Source organism: Schistocerca americana, chromosome 3, assembly GCF_021461395.2.
Source record: "Schistocerca americana isolate TAMUIC-IGC-003095 chromosome 3, iqSchAmer2.1, whole genome shotgun sequence".
Lineage (NCBI taxonomy): Eukaryota > Metazoa > Arthropoda > Insecta > Orthoptera > Acrididae > Schistocerca > Schistocerca americana.
The window spans coordinates 911,202,357-911,225,421 of record NC_060121.1 but is presented as its reverse complement, the minus strand read 5'-3'; the positions used below and the strand labels follow the sequence as shown (position 1 = coordinate 911,225,421).

At 37.8% G+C, this 23,065-nt stretch overlaps 1 protein-coding gene across 1 annotated transcript in view; it reads left to right on the top strand.

The window, feature by feature from the left end:
• The window catches only part of LOC124605520 (protein O-GlcNAcase), a 139,688-nt gene that overhangs the window by 89,979 nt on the left and 26,644 nt on the right, over nt 1-23,065 (top strand). The window contains exons 10-14 of the mRNA XM_047137263.1: nt 2,126-2,300; nt 12,908-12,961; nt 15,017-15,102; nt 16,411-16,607; nt 20,819-21,014. Of these exons, the coding sequence (XP_046993219.1) occupies nt 2,126-2,300; nt 12,908-12,961; nt 15,017-15,102; nt 16,411-16,607; nt 20,819-21,014 (708 nt within the window). The remainder of the gene's footprint in view (nt 1-2,125; nt 2,301-12,907; nt 12,962-15,016; nt 15,103-16,410; nt 16,608-20,818; nt 21,015-23,065) is intronic.

The following is a 23,065-nucleotide window of genomic DNA, read 5'->3' as shown; positions in this document are numbered from 1 at the left end:
GGTGCCTAACTTTGTAAAGCGTCTCATCAGCTTCATAGATCTCTATTAATTTTGTAGTTGTCGGCACACACCAGTTGTATTTACCGGCAGTGTTTATAAAAACACTACAGACGACAGAACGCTGTAGCGATGCTAGCGCTCCGTACGGTAATATGTTACATTGCAGTGAACAGAAGACAAGTGATTTCTTTGGTCCAATCTACAGCGAGGCCCTAGATTTGATCAAATATTGGACGGCATTTGACAAAGTTTCTATTACACCATCAAATATCTTTGACAAAGATACTTGACAAAGAAATTTGATAGTGTAATACCGGCCTGACCTATTAAGCGGAACCCGGAAATCCACCACCCGATGGTGCAAATCAAGTAATCTGCAGCCTACATGGTCACAGAACCGCTTGGGCCTCTGATTCAGACACTCCACTCGGCTCTGCACCAAAGGACCACAGTCAGTTATATCGACGATGCTGCAGATGGGAGCTCCGCCTTAATCTCAGAAATAAGACTGGCAGTCTTTACTGTTTCTGCTAGTCGCCCGAAACCAGACAGAATCTGCTCCGATCCAATGCGACACATGTCATTGGTACCAGCATGAGCCACCACCTGCAGTTGGCTGCACCCTGTACTCTTCATGGCATCTGGAAGCTCCCTTTCCACATCCGGAATGATCCCCCCCCCCCCCCCCCTGGAATGCACACAGAATGCACACTGCACACTGGCTTCCGTCCCCTCCATGGCAGCCATGTTCCTAAGGGGCCCCATTACGCGCCTAATGTTGGAGCTCCCAACTACCAGCAAACCCACCCTCTGTGAATGCCCAGACCTTGCGGGCCAAGAAGCTTCCTCTGGAACAGGGTGGACGACTGCATTCGGCTCAGAGACATCATCAGCCACAGATAACGCTTGAAACCCTTTTGTCAAATGAACCAGGGAGGCCCTACGATTGGCCCCTTGTAAAGTTTTGTACTGCCTGCCAGCCTTTGGAATGATCTCCCACTCGACCAAGGGTGAGGGGTCAACCTTAGTGCAGGCAGTACCTGGAGCGGTTACAGCAGTGGACTGATCGGAGGAAAGGTGGGACGTGTTCGACGTTCCTCGCATTCGATCCCTCACAGTGACACCCCTTGGCAGCAGCCTCAAGCTGTGTGATAGAAGCCAAAGCAGCCTGGAGCTGTGAGCGAAGGGTCGCCAACCCAGCTCACATCTGTACACAAGAATCACGGTTCCCATCCATTACTGCAGTCGCTCCTGTTTGAAGCTCGTAAAAATATGTAACAATTGAATGGTGTACTCGCCTTATTAGTAACAGGAACTAGCGGTGCTGCTCTCGCTGATGGTCTAACTGACACTGAGCTGCTCTAAGCAAACAAACAAAAGCCTTTACAATACGAGGCCTTTACAATACAACGGCGGTACTGTACACTACACTGTTATTCCAATAAAAGGTTGTTCCTAGTAAGCACTCAAACACGCAAGAAATTACAAAAATATACTATTAACTACGCAAATAACTGAAAATAAGTTGCTCCTGTTTGAAGCTCGTAAAAATATGTAACAAGCGAATGGTGTACTCGCCTTATTAGTAGCAGGAACTAGAGGTGCTGCTCTCACTGACGGTCTAACCAGCACTGATCTGTTCTAACCAAACAAACCAATTCTTTGTGGGAGATTTTCCCATAAGTATTCATGTATGGCCTTTCAGAAGATTACAAAAGAACATTGCCACATGTGAGTACACGTTCCATTTACTTCCTCAGTGGGTAAAGAGAGCATGGAGGTATCTGTGTGACTAAACTACTTTGTTTGCTTCTGAGGTAACCTATAAAAGCATTTGCAACAAGTGTGCTGCATTAGGTCTCTTCCCAAACACCTTCATCCTACTGTTACATATTGTGCCAGTGAAGTGACATGGGCTTCTGACCCAGGTTTTCGTTCTTCCTTCAGAATCATGTGGCATTCAGTGGGGGCAAATATACAGTGTGCTGGAATTAAACACATGTAGTGACAGTTGTACACATTCTACTTGCCACATTTGAAATTGTTTTCTGTAAGCAAAAACATGTTAAAAATCTTTGCCATATGCTTATGCAGTGAATGTACTTAAAACCCTGTCTTTTTTCAGGTACAAGAGTGGTTAGAAAGGGCAGCAAAACTTGATGAAATGAGTAAGGCTGTGAATACCTTATTTCGAAGACTCACCTACTGTGCAAATAGGGAACTGTTGTATGATTTATATCCATATGTTTGGGATATGCGTGGTGTTATATCATTGCTGAACTCTTACATCAAATGGTTAGGTGAGTACTTCCCTTATCTCATACTTTTTTGTTGCATGGTAATGCAGTACATTGGCTGTTGTTGTTTTCTTTCCAGTATACCTTTGTATGTCTCAAGCAATTCTACATTATTCTAGCACAACACAATGTTTATGTGTTTAAAATTGTTACTACTGTTCTTACAAACACACTATAGAGATTCACAGAGAGTAGATGTAGATTTCTTCTGTATTTGTTGGCATGTAATTTGTGTGCTCTCCATTGAACTTAGTGAGTGGATGGCATTCTGTTTCTAAAACTTCACTGTTCAGAGCACAATATTTTACCACTGTGACATGTCAAGTCATATTGTTACAAAAATTATAGTGAGCTTACTTCTTGTTTTGATGTTCAGTTGCTTCATGGAATCATGTAAACAAAAACTGGAAAGGAAACAATTTCAGTTCCTTGTTTTATTGGTGTAATGGCTCTGGTGTGCTATGTTTGAAGTTTTGCAAATAGTAGTGAAGTTTCAGTGTGCCCTATGAAAAATGTTTAAGTTGCTTTGCAACAATCCATTGTGTGTAAGAACCATTCAGTCAAAAGAGGGCTTGAGTGTCTTAGGAGTTGTGTGAACTTGCTTTTGTTTGGGATTTTTTTTAGTAGTTGGAAAGTTCTTGAAGTAAACTTAATGATACAATGCAAGAATGCTATGGCCGGTGGCATTTCCATTAAAATTTGAATGATTCATGTCAGATTATCTCATTTCCAGCAGTTGTAAATTTGAGAGGGGGGGGGGGGGAGAGAGAGAGAGAGAGAGAGAGAGAGAGAGAGAGAGAGAGGGGGGGGGGGGGGGGGACTACAGCTTAAGATTTTTGTACAATGTGTTCCATCCTTAATCTACATCTACATTCATGCTCTGCAAGCCACTGTGAATTGCATGCAGAGTGTTCTTAGCATGATAGCACATGTTTGGGTTTTCTTCTATTCCAATTGTGTATGGAGCCTGGGAAGAATGACAGCATAAACACCTATGTGCACGATGTCATTAGTTAATTTTGTCATCGAGGTCACTGTAGGAGCAATATGTAGGGGACTGAAGAATACCTTTATATTTGTTCTTAATACTGGTTCTTCAAACTTTGTAAGTAGGTTTTCACAGGATAATTGGTGTCAATCTTGTAGATTCTGCCTGTTCAGGTTTTTCAACACCTCTGTTATGCTCTCCTGTGGGTCAATGAACCTGTGACTGTGTGTGCTAGCCCTCTTAGTATCCTTTCAATATACCCAGTTAGCGTGGGTTCCATACACGTTAGCAACATTATTTTGATGTGGGACATTTTGTAAGCCCACATTTTCCCATTATCCTGCCAATGAACTGAAATCTACCACCTACTTTACCTTCATTGAGCCAATGTAATCATTCCATTTTGTATCTGTACACAATGTTACATGCAGGCTTTTGTATGGGTTGACTGATTCCAGTTGTTACTCATAGCTACTGTTATCATGGGATACCATTTTTCTGTATTTTATCAAATTCACAGTTTTACATTATTGAACACTTAAATTGCAGTTTTCTTCCAAAGAGTATTTCATTATAGGTAACTGCATCATCTGCAAAAATGTCTGAGGTTACTAGTAGTATTGTCTGCCAGGTTGCTGACATACAGCATGAAAAACAGAAGTGCCATCACACGTCCCAGGTACACACCTGAAGTGGCTTTAACAAAGAGTAAGCCTATAGTAAATGTATTGTTGGTACAGTTAACAAGAACATTGTGCTTTAAGCTTATAAATAAGCTGTTCCTTGCATGGAAGATAAATGGAAAGGATGTAAGGTATTAGATCATAATGGAGAAGCCTGGTAGAAAGAGCTGTAATAACTAGACAGCAGATTTATATGTGCAGACAGACAGGACAGATTTCAGTCAAGTTAAGGACTTAAGACCGTCTGCTGGAGACTGAGAGAAAGAGATAAGGGAATACGAGATCAGGGAAATAAATTTTGAGAAATGTAAAATTAGTAAGTGGAGAATCCCAGCTATAAAAGGAAAACTGACTTAAAACTGTGAAAATAAGATTTTAAATGTAATTGAGAAACTAAATTCGCAATAAAGTTGTGTCTTGGAAAATACGAAGGAAACAAATTTTCTTTTTTATTTGTGATTTTAAATCATTTAAATAATCAAGGCAAGAACTTACCTAATAGTTGAGGTGTTGAGTTGGCCATAGGCACATAAACCAGACAGAACTTTGCTAACCTTTGGATGAACACTTCTTCTGAGCTTCTTAGTGAAATTTTTTTTGTGTCGGATGATGGGGAGGAAGCAAAGCTAGGTATGCTAAAACCCGTGCAAGATACACTTTTATTGGGTAAAATTACATCTGTCTTTTAAGGAAAATATTTTATGGGCATGGATATAGACAGAAAAGATGATAGGCTATGTCAACAGAGTGTACTGCAAATGAAGGGAATGTGTACAAAGCAGAAAAACAATACCAACCATAAGAAAAAGAGAGTACAGAAGGAAACAAGTTATGGTTTTCTATGATCTGACTGATTTTCACCCAGTGAATAATAATGATCCAGTTTCCAGGGAATGGTGTGATGTAAAGATCTGAAATAACCAGCTGTCATTCACATAATAACTATAAATCTACACAGAGTATCGTAGTTTGCTGATTACTTGCAAAATTTAAGGGAAAGAAGTGAATTATAACTATAATCTTGATCGTGTTGAGCACCACAGCAGACACTAATTAGAGGTCACCTATAACAGAAAAAGTTACTTTCTAGTTGCAGAATAATTTTCTTCTCCTTCTTGCTGCCATCCTCTTCACCCCTCCTTCTCACACTCTTCTAACCTATTCATCAGCAACTGTTATTCGCATGTGAGGAGAACAAATGCCCAAGAAATTTTTAACACAAAAATGATTATTTCCCTTTGTTCAGCCAGTTTTGTGCAGTGCAGTTTGATTGCAAATATTAACAGTGCACAAAAAAGTTCTTAAGCACTCACATTTATTTTCAGTACAAAAGGGTATCAGATAAAGCAAGGTAACTAATGCATTTGCCATTTATTTAATTGTGATGTGACTCACAATTCACAAATTCCAAAAAACAGCAATGTAGATGACCCTGTACTACTACTACTACCTTTTCATAGGTCATAATAACACCTTCTACTGCCAACCCCATTTTTATTCATTATATTCATTTGTCTGTTTCACATTTGTGTGTTTCTGTTTCACAGTTGTTTATGTAGTGAGGGGGAAAAGGGGGGGAGGGGGGGGGGGGAGATGTGTATCTGTGTGAGCACGTGCGCACATTTTGGGTGGTAGGCATATCGTGTGATATGTGAAACTTTTTCCACATTTTAGTTTGTTAATTCATTTTATGCTTTTCTTTTGTAAAGGCTAAAGGCAATGTCTAACAGATTGTCCACAAAATTATAAAGCCACAGGTTGGGCAATATGACCATATGTAATGCAATGATTTTGCAGTAATTAGTGATCAGTATTTTATTTGTTGGTTGTTACCTTTTTACTAACTCACGTACTTATTTGTAGTCAGAGAGCAAGATTTGTCTTTCTATAACAAATTTCCAGCTTTAAAATGGTGTAGTGCACACCCATTAAAAATACACAGCGTATAAGTGTCTTTTAACAGAATGTAACTGCTATGTCTGTTCCTCTTGCATGCATGAGAATGAATGCAGTATTATGCCAGCTTCAGCAAAATACGGATATTTAAACAAAGCATTGTGCTGTATGTAGTTCAGGTTTCTGGTTGTTCCTCAGGTATTTTAAGTTGTAAAGAAATGGTTATCACTTTATTTATGCTATTCTATAATGTTTACTGCTGAACACTTGTGTTTGTGTCATTGTAACACTGCCATTGTCAAAACAGTTTTTTTTCTTACCTTTTTTCTTTCTTCTTCTTTTTCCTTAATTTCATGGCGCATTTGTATGGCTTTCAGTTGAGAGATGCAGTATGTTAATTTCAAAAATTACCACTCCTTTCTTTCAAATCCTCTTTAGAGAGCAGCTGTCTGGCCAAGTTTTGGAGCTATATGTATATCTCATCAGTAAAAGTCCGTCTGATACACTCCAGAAATGTGCCATTCATTGAATGTTATACGTTTAGAAAAACTGGCAAACTCTGTTAGTTAGGGAAGAATATGTTGTGATCAATTTTCCTTAGTGCTAACAACATGTAACAATACTTTGTTAACTGCCTGTTGTTGAAGTTATTTTGAGACCCTTCAGATTCTGTTAAAGTATGCTGTTACTACTGTACTGAAATAATCTTCATTCCCTGCCCCTCAACTAGCCATTTCAGAGTTTTGCTGAAGCAGAAATCTCAACCAAAAGATTTTCAAGCTTATGGATTTGTCTTAACCATGTATGCAAAATTGAAACAAGCACTGTTTGTGTGCCATGTCTATTGGTTCCAGCTGATTTCATACATGCAAGGGGAATGGACAAGTTACCTACTTGGAGACATCATATTTATGGTGCTACAGTTGCCACTGAAGATGCAAGTAAATGTATGGTCCACAGATTTTATCTTCTTGTAATGTTGCTAAATATGACAGTAAAATATTTATAAACTATTTTATAGACTCTGCTTTTATAGTAAATATGCTGCTTGAATAAAATTCTCAAGTGTTAAATTAAAATGAATCATTATGTTCTTGTGGACTAGAAAAAGGAGGATTTCGTATATTGTTCTTATTTACACTGATGTGATGTTTAGAGTCTGTGGATAACTTTACTTCATCTTGGATTAGGACTAGGAATGCATAATGAATACTGTGGATGGAAGTATTCAGGTATTGCATTTCCAGTTCTATCTTTATTTGAATTTCTAATTCATTCTCAGCATTTAGGCAATCTTGGATGACAAGCCATTCTTGGGAAACATGTCTGCAAGTCGTTTAATATGTTTGACGGCTGATCTTGCATAAGGTACATGCAGTAGTGATTTTATGCAATCAGTTGTTGTTATAGGAATTCATGAGCTTTATGTGAAAGTCAAAATAGAGCTTTATCAATAATCTAATATTTGCATTGTTGTAAGTGCATACAGATGTACTTACATTATGAAATTTTTGTTCATTGTTTATGGATGGCTGTGTCAAAACCAATTTTATTAAAGGAAATATAAATGTGTTTGGTGATCTTGCAAGATCAGAAGGGGAACATCAGGATGTGGTGTATATTGACAGCTCGAAAAATGGACACTAGTAAGCTGGCAATCTGGTATCTGTTATATATTGGCATACTTGAAGAAGAACACCAAAAAGGTGCAACATAATTTATTGTGAGGAGAGTATTATAGCATTTAAAAAATGTTAGAATGCAAACTGTATGTACTGTTTCAGTTCTGTGATGCGTGTTCTGGATGTTGCAAACCTCAGTTTCGATGTATGGAATCACTAGCTGTGCACGATATCTGTTGCAATGATTCTTTTTCTTTTTGAAGTAGGTGCATATACCCCTATACAAGGCACAGTTATATGTGTAAAATAAATTAATGACAATGATTTTTGTGCATTAAAATAAATTTTAAGTTACTTAAAGTGCTTTTGGGTATGCAAAATTTTTGGTAGTCTTCTGGAAAATGATTAAATTTTTCAGCTATCCCACTTGTGAGCATGCAACATACAATTGTCCACATATAAATCATGGATTTTCCAGATTTACTTCAAGTGGTTAACCTTGGGCCCTTTAAATGGTCATTGAGAATGCAAGGTTAGCCAGGAACTCCAGTTGTATGAAATCAGATAGTGTGTCATTAGGAATGATGGGAATATGTGGAATCAGAACATCTCCTTTTGACTTGTACAGAATTGTTGCCCTGTCGCAGTGCACATTGTCGCGACCTTGTTGACACACTGAACAACATGAGTAAGAGACTGGGTGAACTTCACATTTTTGAAGTATTCCAAGTCAACCATATACAGGAAAAAATGTCATCAGATCATTTTCAAACATATGTATGTGTTACTCGTTTCAGCTTCACCTTCAGCCATAGGGATGCTAGGGGTCTCTTATTGCCACAGTAATTTTTTTCCGGTGATACAGGTACTAAGTTGGGTAGAAATTGCTTCAGTCATGACAGAGATGTGCTGACATTTCACTGCCTTTGCAATCCCCACTCCTCACACATCCACACTCTTGGTGAAAATTTATTGGGACTGTCACCAATGAGTCTTATGAAACAGGAAACTATCAATTCAATATTAGTACATCAGTCATTATCAAATATTTTTACTTTCATGGCTTCTCACTCCCACACCAACCTGTAGGGGTATTAGGGCACCCTACACCTACAGTAGTTTTATACAAATAATGAGCCTTTATATACAAAATTTGGCTGAAATTGCTCCGGACATTTCCCCCCCCCCCCCCCCCCCCCCCCCCCCCCCTCTGCCCTGTATGTTTTTGTACATCCTCAGAAACCCTTATGGGCATGCACACAAGAACTCACCAACGTTTGATTACGATCAGATTACTAGCTTAGAGGACAAACAAACATGTACTTGTTAGACATATGGAAATTATTGTGCGGTACAGAATCAGTTGGCTATTTTATTAGCTCCCAACTCATTTTGTCAAATGTAATCATTTGTGTGTTCTAACACTACACGTACAGTCTAGATTTGCACCGACTGTTCAAAATGTTCGTAATGCTTAATAACCACACATTGTTTGTGAGGGAGTGACACATTAATTTTTGTTACTTTGAGCTACACAAGCTGATGGTGGACTATTGTATTCACCATAGTTTCAGATTCCACAGAATGTAAAAGTCATTGGAAACTACCTTCATTACTGAAGTGCGGTAGTTGCTCCACTCTGATGCTTTTTCATTATACTATCATTGTGTTTTATTAGCAAAATAGAAGGAAGTAACTTTCCCCTCTTGTAGTTAACACAGTTCAATATTTCACTCGTCATTCAGGTCCCTTAAATCCATCACCAAACTAGGCGATATAGAAAACATCTTATTTTATCTCTGCTTCAGTACCACATACTAATAGATGCTGTTCAGGCTTAACATAATGATAAACTGCTATAGGAACAAAACACAAGTGAGGTTATAACATGCAGAGTTTATTTGTTTAGAATTGGGAAAATTCTGATTTAACTGACTTAAAAAGAAAGGAAGGTATTGCTTAAAAAGAAAGGAAGGTATTGTACCCCATTAATGGTGAATGATCACGGAACCAGTTGGGCTCATGGAATATTTGCTTACTCTCGTTAGTATATGTCAGAAGCGTTTGATGATACTGATCAGCTAGAAAACAACATATCTCATCCATGAATAGGGACAATAAGGACTTACCAGATTTTTAAATAGGGATGGATAACTCTATCTGGTGCATCTGAAACGTGAGTGCAGTGTAATGCAAGGCACAAATATTTTGGAATGCAGTGTTTATTGCTCATTCTTGAATTGATGTTTAGCAGCTGTTGGTGCATATGTCTACTGTTGTTTTTATACAGTAACACACTCAATTGCCATTGGAGTGGATACTGAAGCACAGTAACTAGAGTTTGTCCCTGTTTACATTACACAATTGACCATGTCATGCTATGCTGTCACCCTGTAAATGCTAGCTTGAAAGCAGCTTGTGAAACAATGTTGTGGCAGTAGTATGCTGTAGAAAACATTCACCTAGACTTCCCTGCGGTCAGTGGTTACTGCAGAAAGCTTGCTGGGATCTGTTTACTACATCAGTATTATTACTGATTATGTTTAAGGCTTCATCAGTAATTTGTTCCTCACTGTAACTAGAATTTCCCACCAGAAAACTTTTTCATGCCATGAAATCTTGAATAACGTCACACTAGTTATAAGGAATGTGATGTTGAAGTACAGTACATGTCCGAGCCAAAGAACACCATTTGTTGACAATTCCAGTCACATTTCAGATATCGTCAAAGTGTCAGCTCAGAGCTTGCAAAGCACCTTAAGTTGACTGCATATGTCTCCTTGTGGCTAGCATTCCTTGCTGCTGTCATTGAGGACATGCTTTTGATTCGTAGATTTTTATCTCAGATTCTTCTGCGGTGGGGAGATTTTGTGAGAGCAAATGGGAAGCTTCAAAAAATAAGCAGTAATAGTGACACATTGAAAGACTCGCACTAGGGTGGGAGATGCATGAAATTTGTTTATTTTGTGCCTCCTTGCAATCTACAGCTACTTTGCAGTCTGTGCATGGCTATACACTAAGGACCTGGGAAGTCCACACCATAGGGAAGTACAGTTATGTTGCGCACTTTAAATGATGCTTATAATTTCCTCACCAGCGATTTGAACACTAGTTAGGAAACATGTAAAATATTTGCCAAATGTATCACGTGAATAATATATAGGGTCTGTTTCCTGAAATCTTATGCCCAGTATGTGATGTGAAAGGGGTGGTGAACTTGTGTTGTTTTATAATGTGTAATAAGTATGCAGAGATTAAGTGAAGATGCAAAACATGAGGTTGTGTTTTAAAAGTTTTTCCTGATAGTCTTCAGTATCACTTTAGCTAATTGTAAAAGAATTCCCTCAGCAATCTTAACAAAAAACTTTTCGTACACCCTTTTTAATTGCTCTGGACGTGTTAATGTGCGCCTTTGTACCTGTCCCTGAATGTCGGGATCCCTTAATCGGGCAGGTAGGTTAGAAAATTTAAAGGAAAGGCAAACCTATGTTTCTAGCATTTGTAGACTTAGAGAAAGCTTTTGACAATGTTGACTGGAATACTCTCTTTCAAATTCTAAAGGTGGCAGGGGTAAAATACAGGGAGCAAAAGGCTATTTACAATTTGTACAGAAACCAGATGGCAGTTATAAGAGTCGAGGGACATGAAAGGGAAGCAGTGGTTGGGAAGGGAGTAAGACAGGGTTGTAGCCTCTCCCCGATGTTGTTCAATCTGTATATTGAGCAAGCAGTAAAGGAAACAAAAGAAAAATTCAGAGTAGGTATTAAAATCCATGGAGAAGAAATAAAAACTTTGAGGTTCACCGATGACATTGTAATTCTGTCAGAGACAGCAAAGGACTTGGAAGAGCAATTGAATGGAATGGACAGTGTCTTGAAAGGAGGATATAAGATGAACATCAACAAAAGCAAAACGAGGATAATAGAATGTAGTCGAATTAAGTCAGGTGATGCTGAGGGAATTAGATTAGGAAATGAGACACTTAAAGTAGTAAATGAGTTTTGCTATTTGAGGAGCAAAATAACTGATGATGGTCGAAGTAGGGAGGATATAAAATGTAGACTGGCAATGGCAAGGAAAGCGTTTCTGAAGAAGAGAAATTTGTTAACATGGAGTATAGATTTAAGTGTCAGGAAGTCATTTCTGAAAGTATTTGTATGGAGTGTAGCCATGTATGGAAGTGAAATGTGGACGATAAATAGTTTAGACAAGAAGAGAATAGAAACTTTCGAAATGTGGTGCTACAGAAGAATGCAGAAGATTAGATGGGTAGATCACATAACTAATGAGGAAGTATTGAGTAGGATTGGGCAGAAGAGAAGTTTGTGGCCAAACTTGACCAGAAGAAGGGATCGGTTGGTAGGACATGTTCTGAGGCATCAAGGGATCACCAATTTAGTATTGGAGGGCAGCGTGGAGGGTAAAAATCGTAGAGGGAGACCAAGAGATGAATACACTAAGCAGATTCAGAAGGATGTAGGTTGTAGTAGGTACTAGGAGATGAAGAAGCTTGCACAGGATAGAGTAGCATGGAGAGCTGCATCAAACCAGTCTCAGGACTGAAGACCACAACAACAACAACTGTGTGCTCAGAACGTGTTTACGCGCGCCACCAGTCCTTCTACCTGGTACTCTGAAAGTGTCTACGACTGGTGGTTCGCATAAGCACGTTCAGAGCACACAGGGACGGGTACAAATGCGCACGCGTTAACACATCCAGAGCAGTTCAAGGGTTAAATTAGACCCATAAACACTGTGAGGTCAGTATTAGTGATCCTGAATCCATATAAGGTCAGTGTTAGTAATCCTGATTCCATGTGAGGTCAGTATTAGTAAACCTAATAACAATCCTTCACGGTGTTCTTTTTCAGTTTCCAGTAATATACTGTACACAGATTCAGCATGGAAAAAAAATACTTATCACTATATTGTAGCAAAGAATCAATTACATTTGACAGTTGCTATGCTGTGTTGCAAATTGTCAATTTTTGCATCATTATTTCAATACAGGAGACTCTGAACTAAATGCTGTGACTGATAAAACAATATACTTCTGCTCAAGCCTTAACCCTTCATTACAAATTGTTTCCTACTGCCAGCTGTGCCCATAACTTCAAATACCAATAGTGAATGTTTGTATGATTACAGATTGCAAAGACAAATAAGAAAATAAATTCAGAAGAAAAGAATATCTCATTGATTTTCTTGCTTGATCTTTAAAATTATAAAATACAGAAAACTTTGGTGCCTTTGAACTTTTGAAGATATGTTTTGAAGGGTTAAACAGCAGCTGCCCTTATTTAAACAGGCTGCGTTCCACATTGTGCTGAGAAGAGAGCTTCCATCTGACTTGGGTGACTTATGTTTTTTTCTGAACAGGAAGTTGTATTTTTACTAATTTATGTATGCTTGTTTCCACAGCTAGCGGCCGCTTCCCGCAGATGGTAGCCAGCTTCACCCTCGGCAGCTACACATGTACGCGGTACTCTCGTAACTAGCAATCATGTCAACAATGCCTCTGCCAAAACATTCATATGACAAGATGTCCACTGGCAGCGTCATCACCAGTTTCCATGTTTTAGCAGTGGCATTTCTGAGATTAATCCATTAAAATGCCCATCCCTTTTTCTGTAGTATTAATGTTGTCACAGAACATTACATTTGGTTAATGTAACTATATCATGTCTTCATAGTCACAAAAACTAAAGTCATTAAAATTGAGGAAAATGAAGTTTACACTCACACGCTAAAAGTGAGTGACAAACGTAGCATAGAAATTGTTTTGCTTGAAATAGATTTTCAATTTTTGTTTGTTTGAGGAACTAAGGTACTGACAAAAATGCATGCTTGTTTGGTACATTTGTTCTGTGACACAAAAATCCTGAACCTAATGATTCAGGTAAGCCACATGTGCATGCTGCGCTCCCAATTTCAGCATTCCAGGGACCAAAATAATATTTTGTTTTCTCTTCTAGGCGCCTGCTAGGATGATGCAGGCCAAAATATGATACTGGCTATTCCCCTGATAAAAATAATTTCCATACTTTTATATTTTATTGATTTTTTTCAGCTTTCTTACAGTTGCATAATTGCAGGAAAGCTGTGGCAGGTTTTCACATTTACTGGTTAAGTCAATCTCTAGTGCCTACATTATGAAATGGCAGTTATTTTTCTTAGGGGACTGGCCAGCTAGTTTCTCTAAATTAGTACTTTTTTTCAGATATTAGTACATGCTATGTGCTATGATGATTGCTATAAATTCTTCTTCCAGACGGTAACTGTTAGTTACTATCTAGTAACTGTTTCAGTTTTCCCGAAGGAAGAGGTTGGTCATTCATTGGGTTAGTGCTCTCCCTTCAAATACTTGCCACTGCCACTGCCACCGCTGCTGCCGCTGCCGCTGTCACCTCTGGTGCCGCCACCACCACAGCCACATCTAGAAAGTAATGCTCTCTGTACTCTGGTCAGCACATCTACCAAGTTGTTTTATTTTCCACCAACAAACTGTCTATGAAACATTATTGAATTTAAGGAAAAAATGTAGTTGTAGACTCTCTCAACTTTTCTAACTGACTTTAAAAACTGGCAACAATTGTTGGTAGTGATTTTTACATTTTGTATAGTTTCAAGTTACAAGATCTAATGTTCATCTGATTTGACTGAAATGAGAATTTGTGTTTCTGTGGGAGATGTGCTGTAACAGTTTTACTCTCAATGCAAAACCACAGCTGCAACCTTGCAAGCTCCCATTCCTCTATGCTGCCTAACAAAAAACATGTGGCTTTTAGTGTATTATTAATGCTGTTGCAGCTGTTTCTTAAACATTTTGAGATCCTTTACTTCAGTACTAGTTTTTAAGCAAGAAATTTATCAGTACTACATACATGCACCTTGCAGGTATTATGTTAGTACTATGTACACAAATTTTTATTTCTTTACATTTTTCTTTTGTAGGAAGAGGAATTGTTCCACTATTTGCAGACCTCCAGATGTTGCTTTATATTTTTAATTATCTCTTTGTTTATTTTTCAATTATTTATATTTTTTCACTTAATGTTTACTGAAAACAGCTGTAGCAAGAATCACTAATTTAATTAAGCCATCTCAATTTTCCAGTCAATTACAAAAAGTTTTTGCAGAATGTCATATGTGCAAAGTTAAGAACAGGACCGTTTTATCGTTTCCCGTGGAATTTATGAATTCTGTAATAAAAGGGAAAACTTGTAGTGCTCAGTTTCCCAGGATTGTTGCTGCAAATTACATAAAAGGCAGCAAGCTCAGTTTCATGTAGACTTCTCAGAAATTTAATTAGTTGTAATTTAAAAGTACAGTTTGTTATGGTTTAGCAGTACCTAATAGATATTCTGCAAGACAATTTGTATTTGAACCCCTTTTTACCTGAATCATTAGGTACTGTGACCGTTTAAATTAGTAGTGACATTATATAGTAGCAGATAGACATTAATCAGTTCAGTATATACTGATTTCTACTTATCTAAATTTTCTGTTCTCTTACAAAAACAAAAAAAGGGTTTTCAAAAGGATGGAAGGAGACATTTATGAGTGGTGAACAAGAACCGTGGGTGTTCAGGGGTGGTCTGACAGCTGACCTTCAGGTACACATATTTTCAAGTGTTTGTAGGCTGTTTAGTGTCAGAATTATTTTGTTACAAAGGAAAAAAAGTAGCTTTAGGTCATTATTCACAAGACACACCTTTGGAAAGATGACTTTTTTATTTATATATGTTAATAAATTTGAACAATGAAAAGCTGAGAAAGGGATTTGTTTTTGAGGGTCACAGTATTTCAAGTGACAAATAAAAAAGAAGAAACACCTAGTTTGTTTGTAACTTATCAGAAATAATGAAGGATATATCACTCAGCTTGATGGAAGCCTTGAGGCATAACAGATAGTTCAGTTAATAACATCTCTCCCTACAGGAGATAGAGTTAGAGATCACCATCTGTTATGAAGTTTTAATCTGCCTAGAACCTTCACATAGTGTGTAGCTCTTAATATTTATTTAAATGGTAGTGCCATGTACAAGCATATTAATTTTTCTGAAAAATGTTGGTGAATTTGGTTGCACCATAGTGACATTGTAATATGCATATGCTTTGCACTGCCATGAATTACCTGTCCAAATTTGGACTATTGTTTGAATAAACACAATATCTTTGTGTCGTGGAGAGTTGTGTTTTTTATATTGGGTTATATGGTGGTAAAGTGCAGGTGCGTTATCGAGAGGAACTTAATTATACTGTAGGAGCAGTCATCCACCAGTCATCCATATTTGGCCTCTGCGTGGTTGCTCTGAATCTTTCCACACTAATGCTGTACCAAAATGTTCTTTTTTTTTTCATAGAGGCTGCCCCATTTTCTTTACTCCAATTTGTCAAAATTGAGCTTCACTGCCCATAATATTGATAGTATTGTATTTAACACTTAAAAGGTATCTGATAGTGTAGAAAAATATGTTGCCAAGAAGGCACATTCAACTCATCTTAGAGTGAAGGTTTGTGATGAGTGCTGTAATCAGGATCCTTATATTCACGTATTAGTCACTGTGCCCTCTGTGAATAATGATCTGTTTTCCTTTTCATGCTTTGTGGTTAACCCAAGCCATACATGGTGCATAAGAACTTCAGACATTTTAAGTGTGTTTCCATGTATAAGGAAAAATGATTGTGAAAGAGCACTGGGCTTTATTAGTGCTTTTTTGTGTGATGTGTAGTATTTTATTTTAGTTTGTAACGAATACACCATTGTTAGCATTCCAAGTGTTTGTTTCCAGGAGTGTGTATTCATGATGTGGATATTTGAGATGCACTATTATTCTCAACGACAGTAGAAATTGAATGTTGTTTCATTGAAGATTGTTTTTGATACACAAATAAATAATTTCCCCCTTTCATTTCTCTAGCGATTAATACCTGTGGATTCTGGAAATGATCTGTTCATGTACAAAGCTCCTGATGTACCAAGTAGTCAGATTTTTACCATAAGGCCATACTTACCATCAGATGAAAGTCTGGTATATGCAGTGTGCCGCCAAACATGTGCAGATGGACGGGATGGAACTGACCGTTTTCTAGATTTGCCAGATATTATTGGAGACAAGTAAGTTACCAAACAAGCAAATGTAGTTTCAAAAGGTGAATGCTGCGTTTTGGGTAATAATAATTGTTCAGGTTGCCTGTTTCCCTGTGTGTGTATGTTATAATTAATTAGTCTCTGAATAAAATTCATGGAATAATGGCTTATTCCAACATCCTGTGTAACAGGTACACCATTGTGTCAAATCTCTGTGTTGATTATTCTTATTTCAATCAGTGTGGGAATGACACGATTCCAGATCTTACATACTCTCTTATTATTATAAAGGTTACCAATTATATCCGTAAATGGAACAAACGAATGGTCTTAAAGCAAATCACTTCTGGACTCTGCAATTTTACAACAGTGACTCGTGTGTCATTTGTCACCAATGACTCTGCATTGTTCAGATTATTTGAAATACTACCTGGATTATTTGAAAACTTCTTACCTTGTTGGTGGGAAAAACCTTCAAATTCCCCATAGGAATGTCATGTTAGTCATCCAACATGATTGTGAATAGCTGTTTCCCCAGGGCCACATGTTGTCATCATCATGGGACCCTAGGGTTATCATTTTCTTCATGTGTGTACATATTATTTGTTTCAACTTGATTGGACTGAAATTTTTGCCCTTCATCTTATGTTGTTATGATTTGAATTGTATTCATTTTGTTGCCATGAGGTCATCAACTTTGTACAGAAAGGCTTTCTTCCAGTATCAATTGAAGCTTGTGTGTTTCTCACCCTGAACTTTGCTGATTCATGACTTAACATTCCCCCCTTTTTTGAATCTTTCTTAAAATGAATCAATCTTCATTTCTTCTTCTAAGTTTGTGATCAGTGTGTATATGCATATTAACAACCATCGAAACTTCAAATGGTTTTTCCTGATGCTATAGTGCTATATAGAATACTTGGTTCCAGTTGATTCGATGATACTGCTTTGCACCCTTAAAACTTGTTGTCAGTGGTAAATTTAGCAGTGATTTTTGCCAAATAAGAACTGATGCTCTCAATCTACTTTGTGGAGTCCTGTTTTTATTAAAAATGTTCAGTTCATTCTTCCTCCAAATACTCCTCAAATTCTTTGGTTGGAAGGTCCTGTTTTGGTAATTTCTTGTACTGAATCTCCTGTATTACTTATCTGTAGTTTCAAGTTCTGAATTCTGTTTTTGTAATCTTTAAGGGATGTAGCAAGTAAACTTGCCCAATGCATCACTAGTTCTTCAGATATGATTTTATCCTTTGTAAGTCAGTTGATGTGATCCAGTGTGATCTGTCTTTTTTGACAAAATAATGTAATTCGATAGATAAAAAATCTATTCCACAAGCAGCAGCATCTCACATGCATAAAAGAAGGTAGGTCTTCATAGCCAGTGGCTCGTTTGTTAGGCAGAATTTCTGCCTGAAGAAGCAGCCACTGGCTTTGAAAGCTTGCCTAATTACAACCTCCTTTCATGTGTATGTTCTGTCGCTGCTTGGTGAGTAGATTTTTTTATCTACCCAATTAAATTATTCTGTCAAAAAGTGTGATCTGTCTGATATTTCAGTAGGTTACTCTCTTTAAATGAGTGTTGTAGGAATCTTTGCTGATTTCTTATTCATTGGTAGTAAGCATGTTACACAGTCAGAGATCACTTGTTCCAGTTTGTTGGTCAAATCATGTGTATGATAATTGTATTTACTTTCCTCTTTGTATAACTTGATAGCTATGAGCTTTCTGAAATGTAAGTACGATGACCTCATATTACACAGCACTTAAGTTCACCAAAGTTACTCCCCCTTGTTGAACTTGGAACTAACTCCATATCTTCCTGAAATTAGCACATATGAAACTTTCCCTTTCTTTCTTTATCAGAATTTGGTATTTTGTGCTAGAAGTCTGCATCTAATATTTATGTTCATGCAACTTTTCAGAAATAATGAAGGATATATCACTCAGCTTGATGGAAGCCTTGCGGCATAACAGATAGTTCAGTTAATAACATCTCTCCCTACAGGAGGTAGAGTTAGAGATCACCATCTGTTATGAAGTTTTAATCTGCCTAGGACCTTCACATAGTGTGTAGCTCTTAATATTTATTTAAATGGTAGTGCCATGTACAAGCATATTAATTTTTCTGAAAAATGTTGGTGAATTTGGTTGCACCATAGTGACATTGTAATACGCATATGCTTTGCACTGCCATGAATTACCTGTCCAAATTTGGACTACTGTTTGAATAAACACAATATCTTTGTGTCGTGGAGAGTTGTGTTTTTTATATTGGGTTATATGGTGGTAAAGTGCAGGCGCCACGTGTAGATCGCGAAAGTCTAGCAAATGTCAATGCATCCTTGTTGGAAGGGGGTAGCAACAGCATCCAACTTCACTCACGCTTGTTCAGGCGTCCCACACTCAAATTGCCTATCTGTCTAATTATTGATCACTGATCCACTATCTGTTGCAAGACCATGGTGTGTAAACAGGAACGTGAAGAAAATGTGAAAGTTTAGCTAGATTTGAAGGTAATGACATGAGTGTGAAAGATGCTGCTTGCAACAGTGTTTGGGAAAGAGTTTCACCAGTCATTATAAAGAGGATGGAAATCACATTGGTTATGTGTAGTGTAACAGGTGCTCTTCTCTCTTGTCTTTCAGTTCCATTATGACCTATCTGAAGGCACATTTGTGCAGAACACATCAGAGTGTAAGTTCTGCAGCATTATTAGCTGCAGTGAAAGATGCTACAGATTAGTATATAGTGGAGGATTCCACACTTAATGTCAGGAGATTATAATTTCCATTTCACAATTTGGACAACATAGATGTCTTCAATATTTTGTCTTGTCCTACATCGATCTCGCATAACACTGAAAAATACGCCAATGAAACATGCCTGAAAATGATGCCCAGCAGCGTTGATGTCATATTGCAAATCCTTGTTTCTGTACTGCAGATATGTGCGCTGTCTCGAACATGATTGGACACTGAGAAGTATGATGTTATGACAATTTGCATCTGGGAGAGGAATGTAGGAAATTTATCAAGAATCACATCCTTGAAACTTTGTTCAATTTATCAAATTTTGAAACAGTTTTCTTGCTGTCAGATTCTTAACTACTTCTGTGGTGGCATTCACTCCAGTGCAGACGGAATTGTATATCTAAATTTGAATTAATAAAGCAGAGCATATTAAAAAAATGTTTCATTCTGAGACAACTCATCATGATGACAAAGGTTGGTCGTTACTTTTTCTGTGAAACTTTTAACTATTTCCAAGTTTTTGCTGGTGCTTTCTTTATGTATTACAATAACGTAATGATTAGGTACTATCATGTTGGACAATATGTGTACAACTTAATGTAATTTGATTTGAGTTCAGTACCATTAGCTGGTGGGAAAAACATATTGAACATAAGTATCATTAATGTAATTTTTTCAAAAAATGAAGCAGGTGCTTGTTGGACAGGATTGATTAGCTCTTGATGTCAGCAGTAAATAACGCATCAGCTACAGAGATACAGATTTAAGCAGTTAATAAAATATTACAACTAAGAAAATGAGGAGGCTGATGATCATTTCGACAGTTATATCTATTCAAACCAAACAAAATATCATTCCATGCTTGATTGACACAGCTGCATTTTGAAAGTAGAACAGGAAACATGGAATTATTGTGTGTAGTAGATGGGAGGGGAGGGCTGGGTGAGAATTCAGCAGTGAATTCTTGCCTTGATTTGGCTTACAGATCTGAAAACATGCACATCATGAATAAGGTGTCAAACACAGTGTGGAAATGTTTACAAATATGTTACATACAGAGATACAGATATGTGGTGTCCGTTCTGTCATACATGTCCAAATTTTCAACTTTCACCATTGATTTATTTCAAAGTGTGTAGGTGGCTGAAGTCCTAATTTCTTGTGATATACATTACATATAGATGCAGTTACTTTTTACTTTATGTAATCTGTTCAGCATATGTTAGTAAATACTTTATTCTTATACTGTACATCATGTGAGTAGATGTAATGTTTAGGGCTAACTAATTGAAAATTTTGTCATTGCTTGATGAGTGTACTTGCTGAATATTCAGATACTGAATTATGTTATGAAAGCATTGAATACCCATCTGTCTAATGCATGACAAGAATAACACTAAATTTTGTGGAATCTTTTTTTTCCCAGTTTAAGCTTGTAGCATGTCTGCTTTTCTGTACTACGGTGAAATTACTTTTTTTTTTTACTAGGTTGGTTGGAGGGTTCTTGGCACTTAGTACAGAGTTCTGCTTTGTTGTTGAGGATGAGAATGGACTTGTTGGGTATGCGTTGGCGGCACTTGATGCACGGCAGTATCACAAGAAGTTGGAACTAGCCTGGTTGCCAGAAATGTGTGCCAAATATCCTCGGTCCAACAATCTCTCAGGAACACTTTCACCTTCTGAGGTAATATTGAATTGATATTTCAGATTTATTTTGTTTTCCTCAAACACTTTTTGTTCTGTCTCCAATGGGCTTAATGAGATGTTAAGATCTAATTTTCATACCTATTTTCAAAGTTCTTTGATGTTTTACTACAAATGTAGACACTTATAATACAGCCCATTTCACAAAGACCAAAAAATATCAAATAGGAGGAATAATCATGCAGTCACAAGTTTTTGTACAGTGGTAAGAGAGAGTGTCAGACTAAAAAACCTGACTGGTGGGGTGAGGGCATGAGGGTCAGGGTGTTTAAAGATCACTTTTATATGTTTTTCTGGAGCAACTCAAAAGCTGTGGCTGCTAGTGAAAAGTTTCCCAGTACAAAATTAAACTACATTAAATTTCCTGCAAAAAGGTCCTATTCATTTTTACTGTAGGTCTATAAGTTTCTGAATTGCAGGGGATAGAAAAACTGCACATGATTAAAAATAATGTTTAATGGATTAAAATTAATGATTGTTATTAGATGAAGAGGATTAAGAACAAATATTAAACATTTATATTATGAAAAGAATTGATTGCTACTCACCACATAGAGGAGACGTTGAGCTATAGACAGGCACAACAAAAAGGCTGCAAAACATGAGATTTTGGCCAAAGACGTAGTTCTAAAGTTGACCTCTCTCTCTCTCTCTCTCTCTCTCTCTCTCTCTCTCTCTCTCTCTGCAGCCTGTGGCCACAGTGAGCAGAAACAGGAGTCATGGGTGTGTGTGTTGTGCTTTACATTGTGTGTGTGTGTGTGTGTGTGTGTGTGTGTGTGTGTGTGTGTGTGTGTGTGTGTGTGTGTGTGTGTCGAGCGCGCGCGTGCATGCATATGTGCATGTCTGTTTTGTCTACTGTAGAAGATGGCCTTTTGGCCGAAAGCTCGTGTGTTTAGCATTACCTTTGTTGTGCCTGTCTGCGACTTGAGATCTCTGTATGGTGAACAGCAATTTATCCTGTTCATAATATTGTCATTATTCCACCCTCGATTTACCCTTGTTTAATATTAAATGTTTGTACTACATGTAAGCACAATAGACCCATATTAAGGGATAAATTGTGTTCTAGAGGTGTAGCATTGTAACTGGAACAGGGGGCAAGATCACCGGATTTTGGTCATGCTGCTCCTTCCTTCATAGGTCTATAAACTGAAGAGCCCACAAGTGATTCCTCACTTCATTGCAAGAAGCAACTACGGTGTGTTTCACAAAGTTACACTGACTCTTCCGCAGCATGCCTGATGGCTCCCTGACGACGCAGTGCAAAGAAGTGTCTGGGGCTGTTTACTTTCCAAACAGTGCATTAATAGTACTTACTGGTAATACTGTTACTGGTAATGCTAACACATTAAATGCATCTGGACTGAATCTGTGAGGGTGATTTGAAAAGTTCTTGGAACGGAAAGTACTTCCATCACTGAAACGTTTTTTATTTTTCAATGTAGTCTCCTTGTAGATTAATGCACTTTTGTCCAACGATGTTCCAGTGCCTTGATCCCATCTCGAAAGTCGGTTTTCTCCAGGCCTGCAAAATAGTTGTCAACTCTGGCCATCAGTTCTTCGTTTGAAGTGAATCTTCGTCCACCAAGAAATATTTTCAGTTTTGGGAAGAGATGGAAGTCTGATGGAGTCATATCAGGTGAATAAGGCAGGTGTGCCAACAATTCATAACTTAGCTCATGTAATTTTACCATGGCGACAGCAAGTGTGTGGGGGTGCATTGTCTTGATGGAAGGTGACTTCCTTCCTTGCTAAACCTGGCGTATTTTCGTGTACCTCTTTTGCAATTTGTCCAGGAGGTTAGCATAATATTTGCCAGTAATTGTTTGCCCTGTGGGGAGATAATCTACAAACAGAATCCCCTTCGCATCCCAGAACACTGGTGCCATGACCTTTCCCACCGAAGGAATTGTATTTGCCTTCTTTGGTGGCGGAGAATCAGCATGTTTTCACTGCTTTGACTCTTGTTTTGTGTCTAGGATATAGTAGTGCACCCAAGTTTCATCTGTGGTCACAAACCGGCACAAAAAA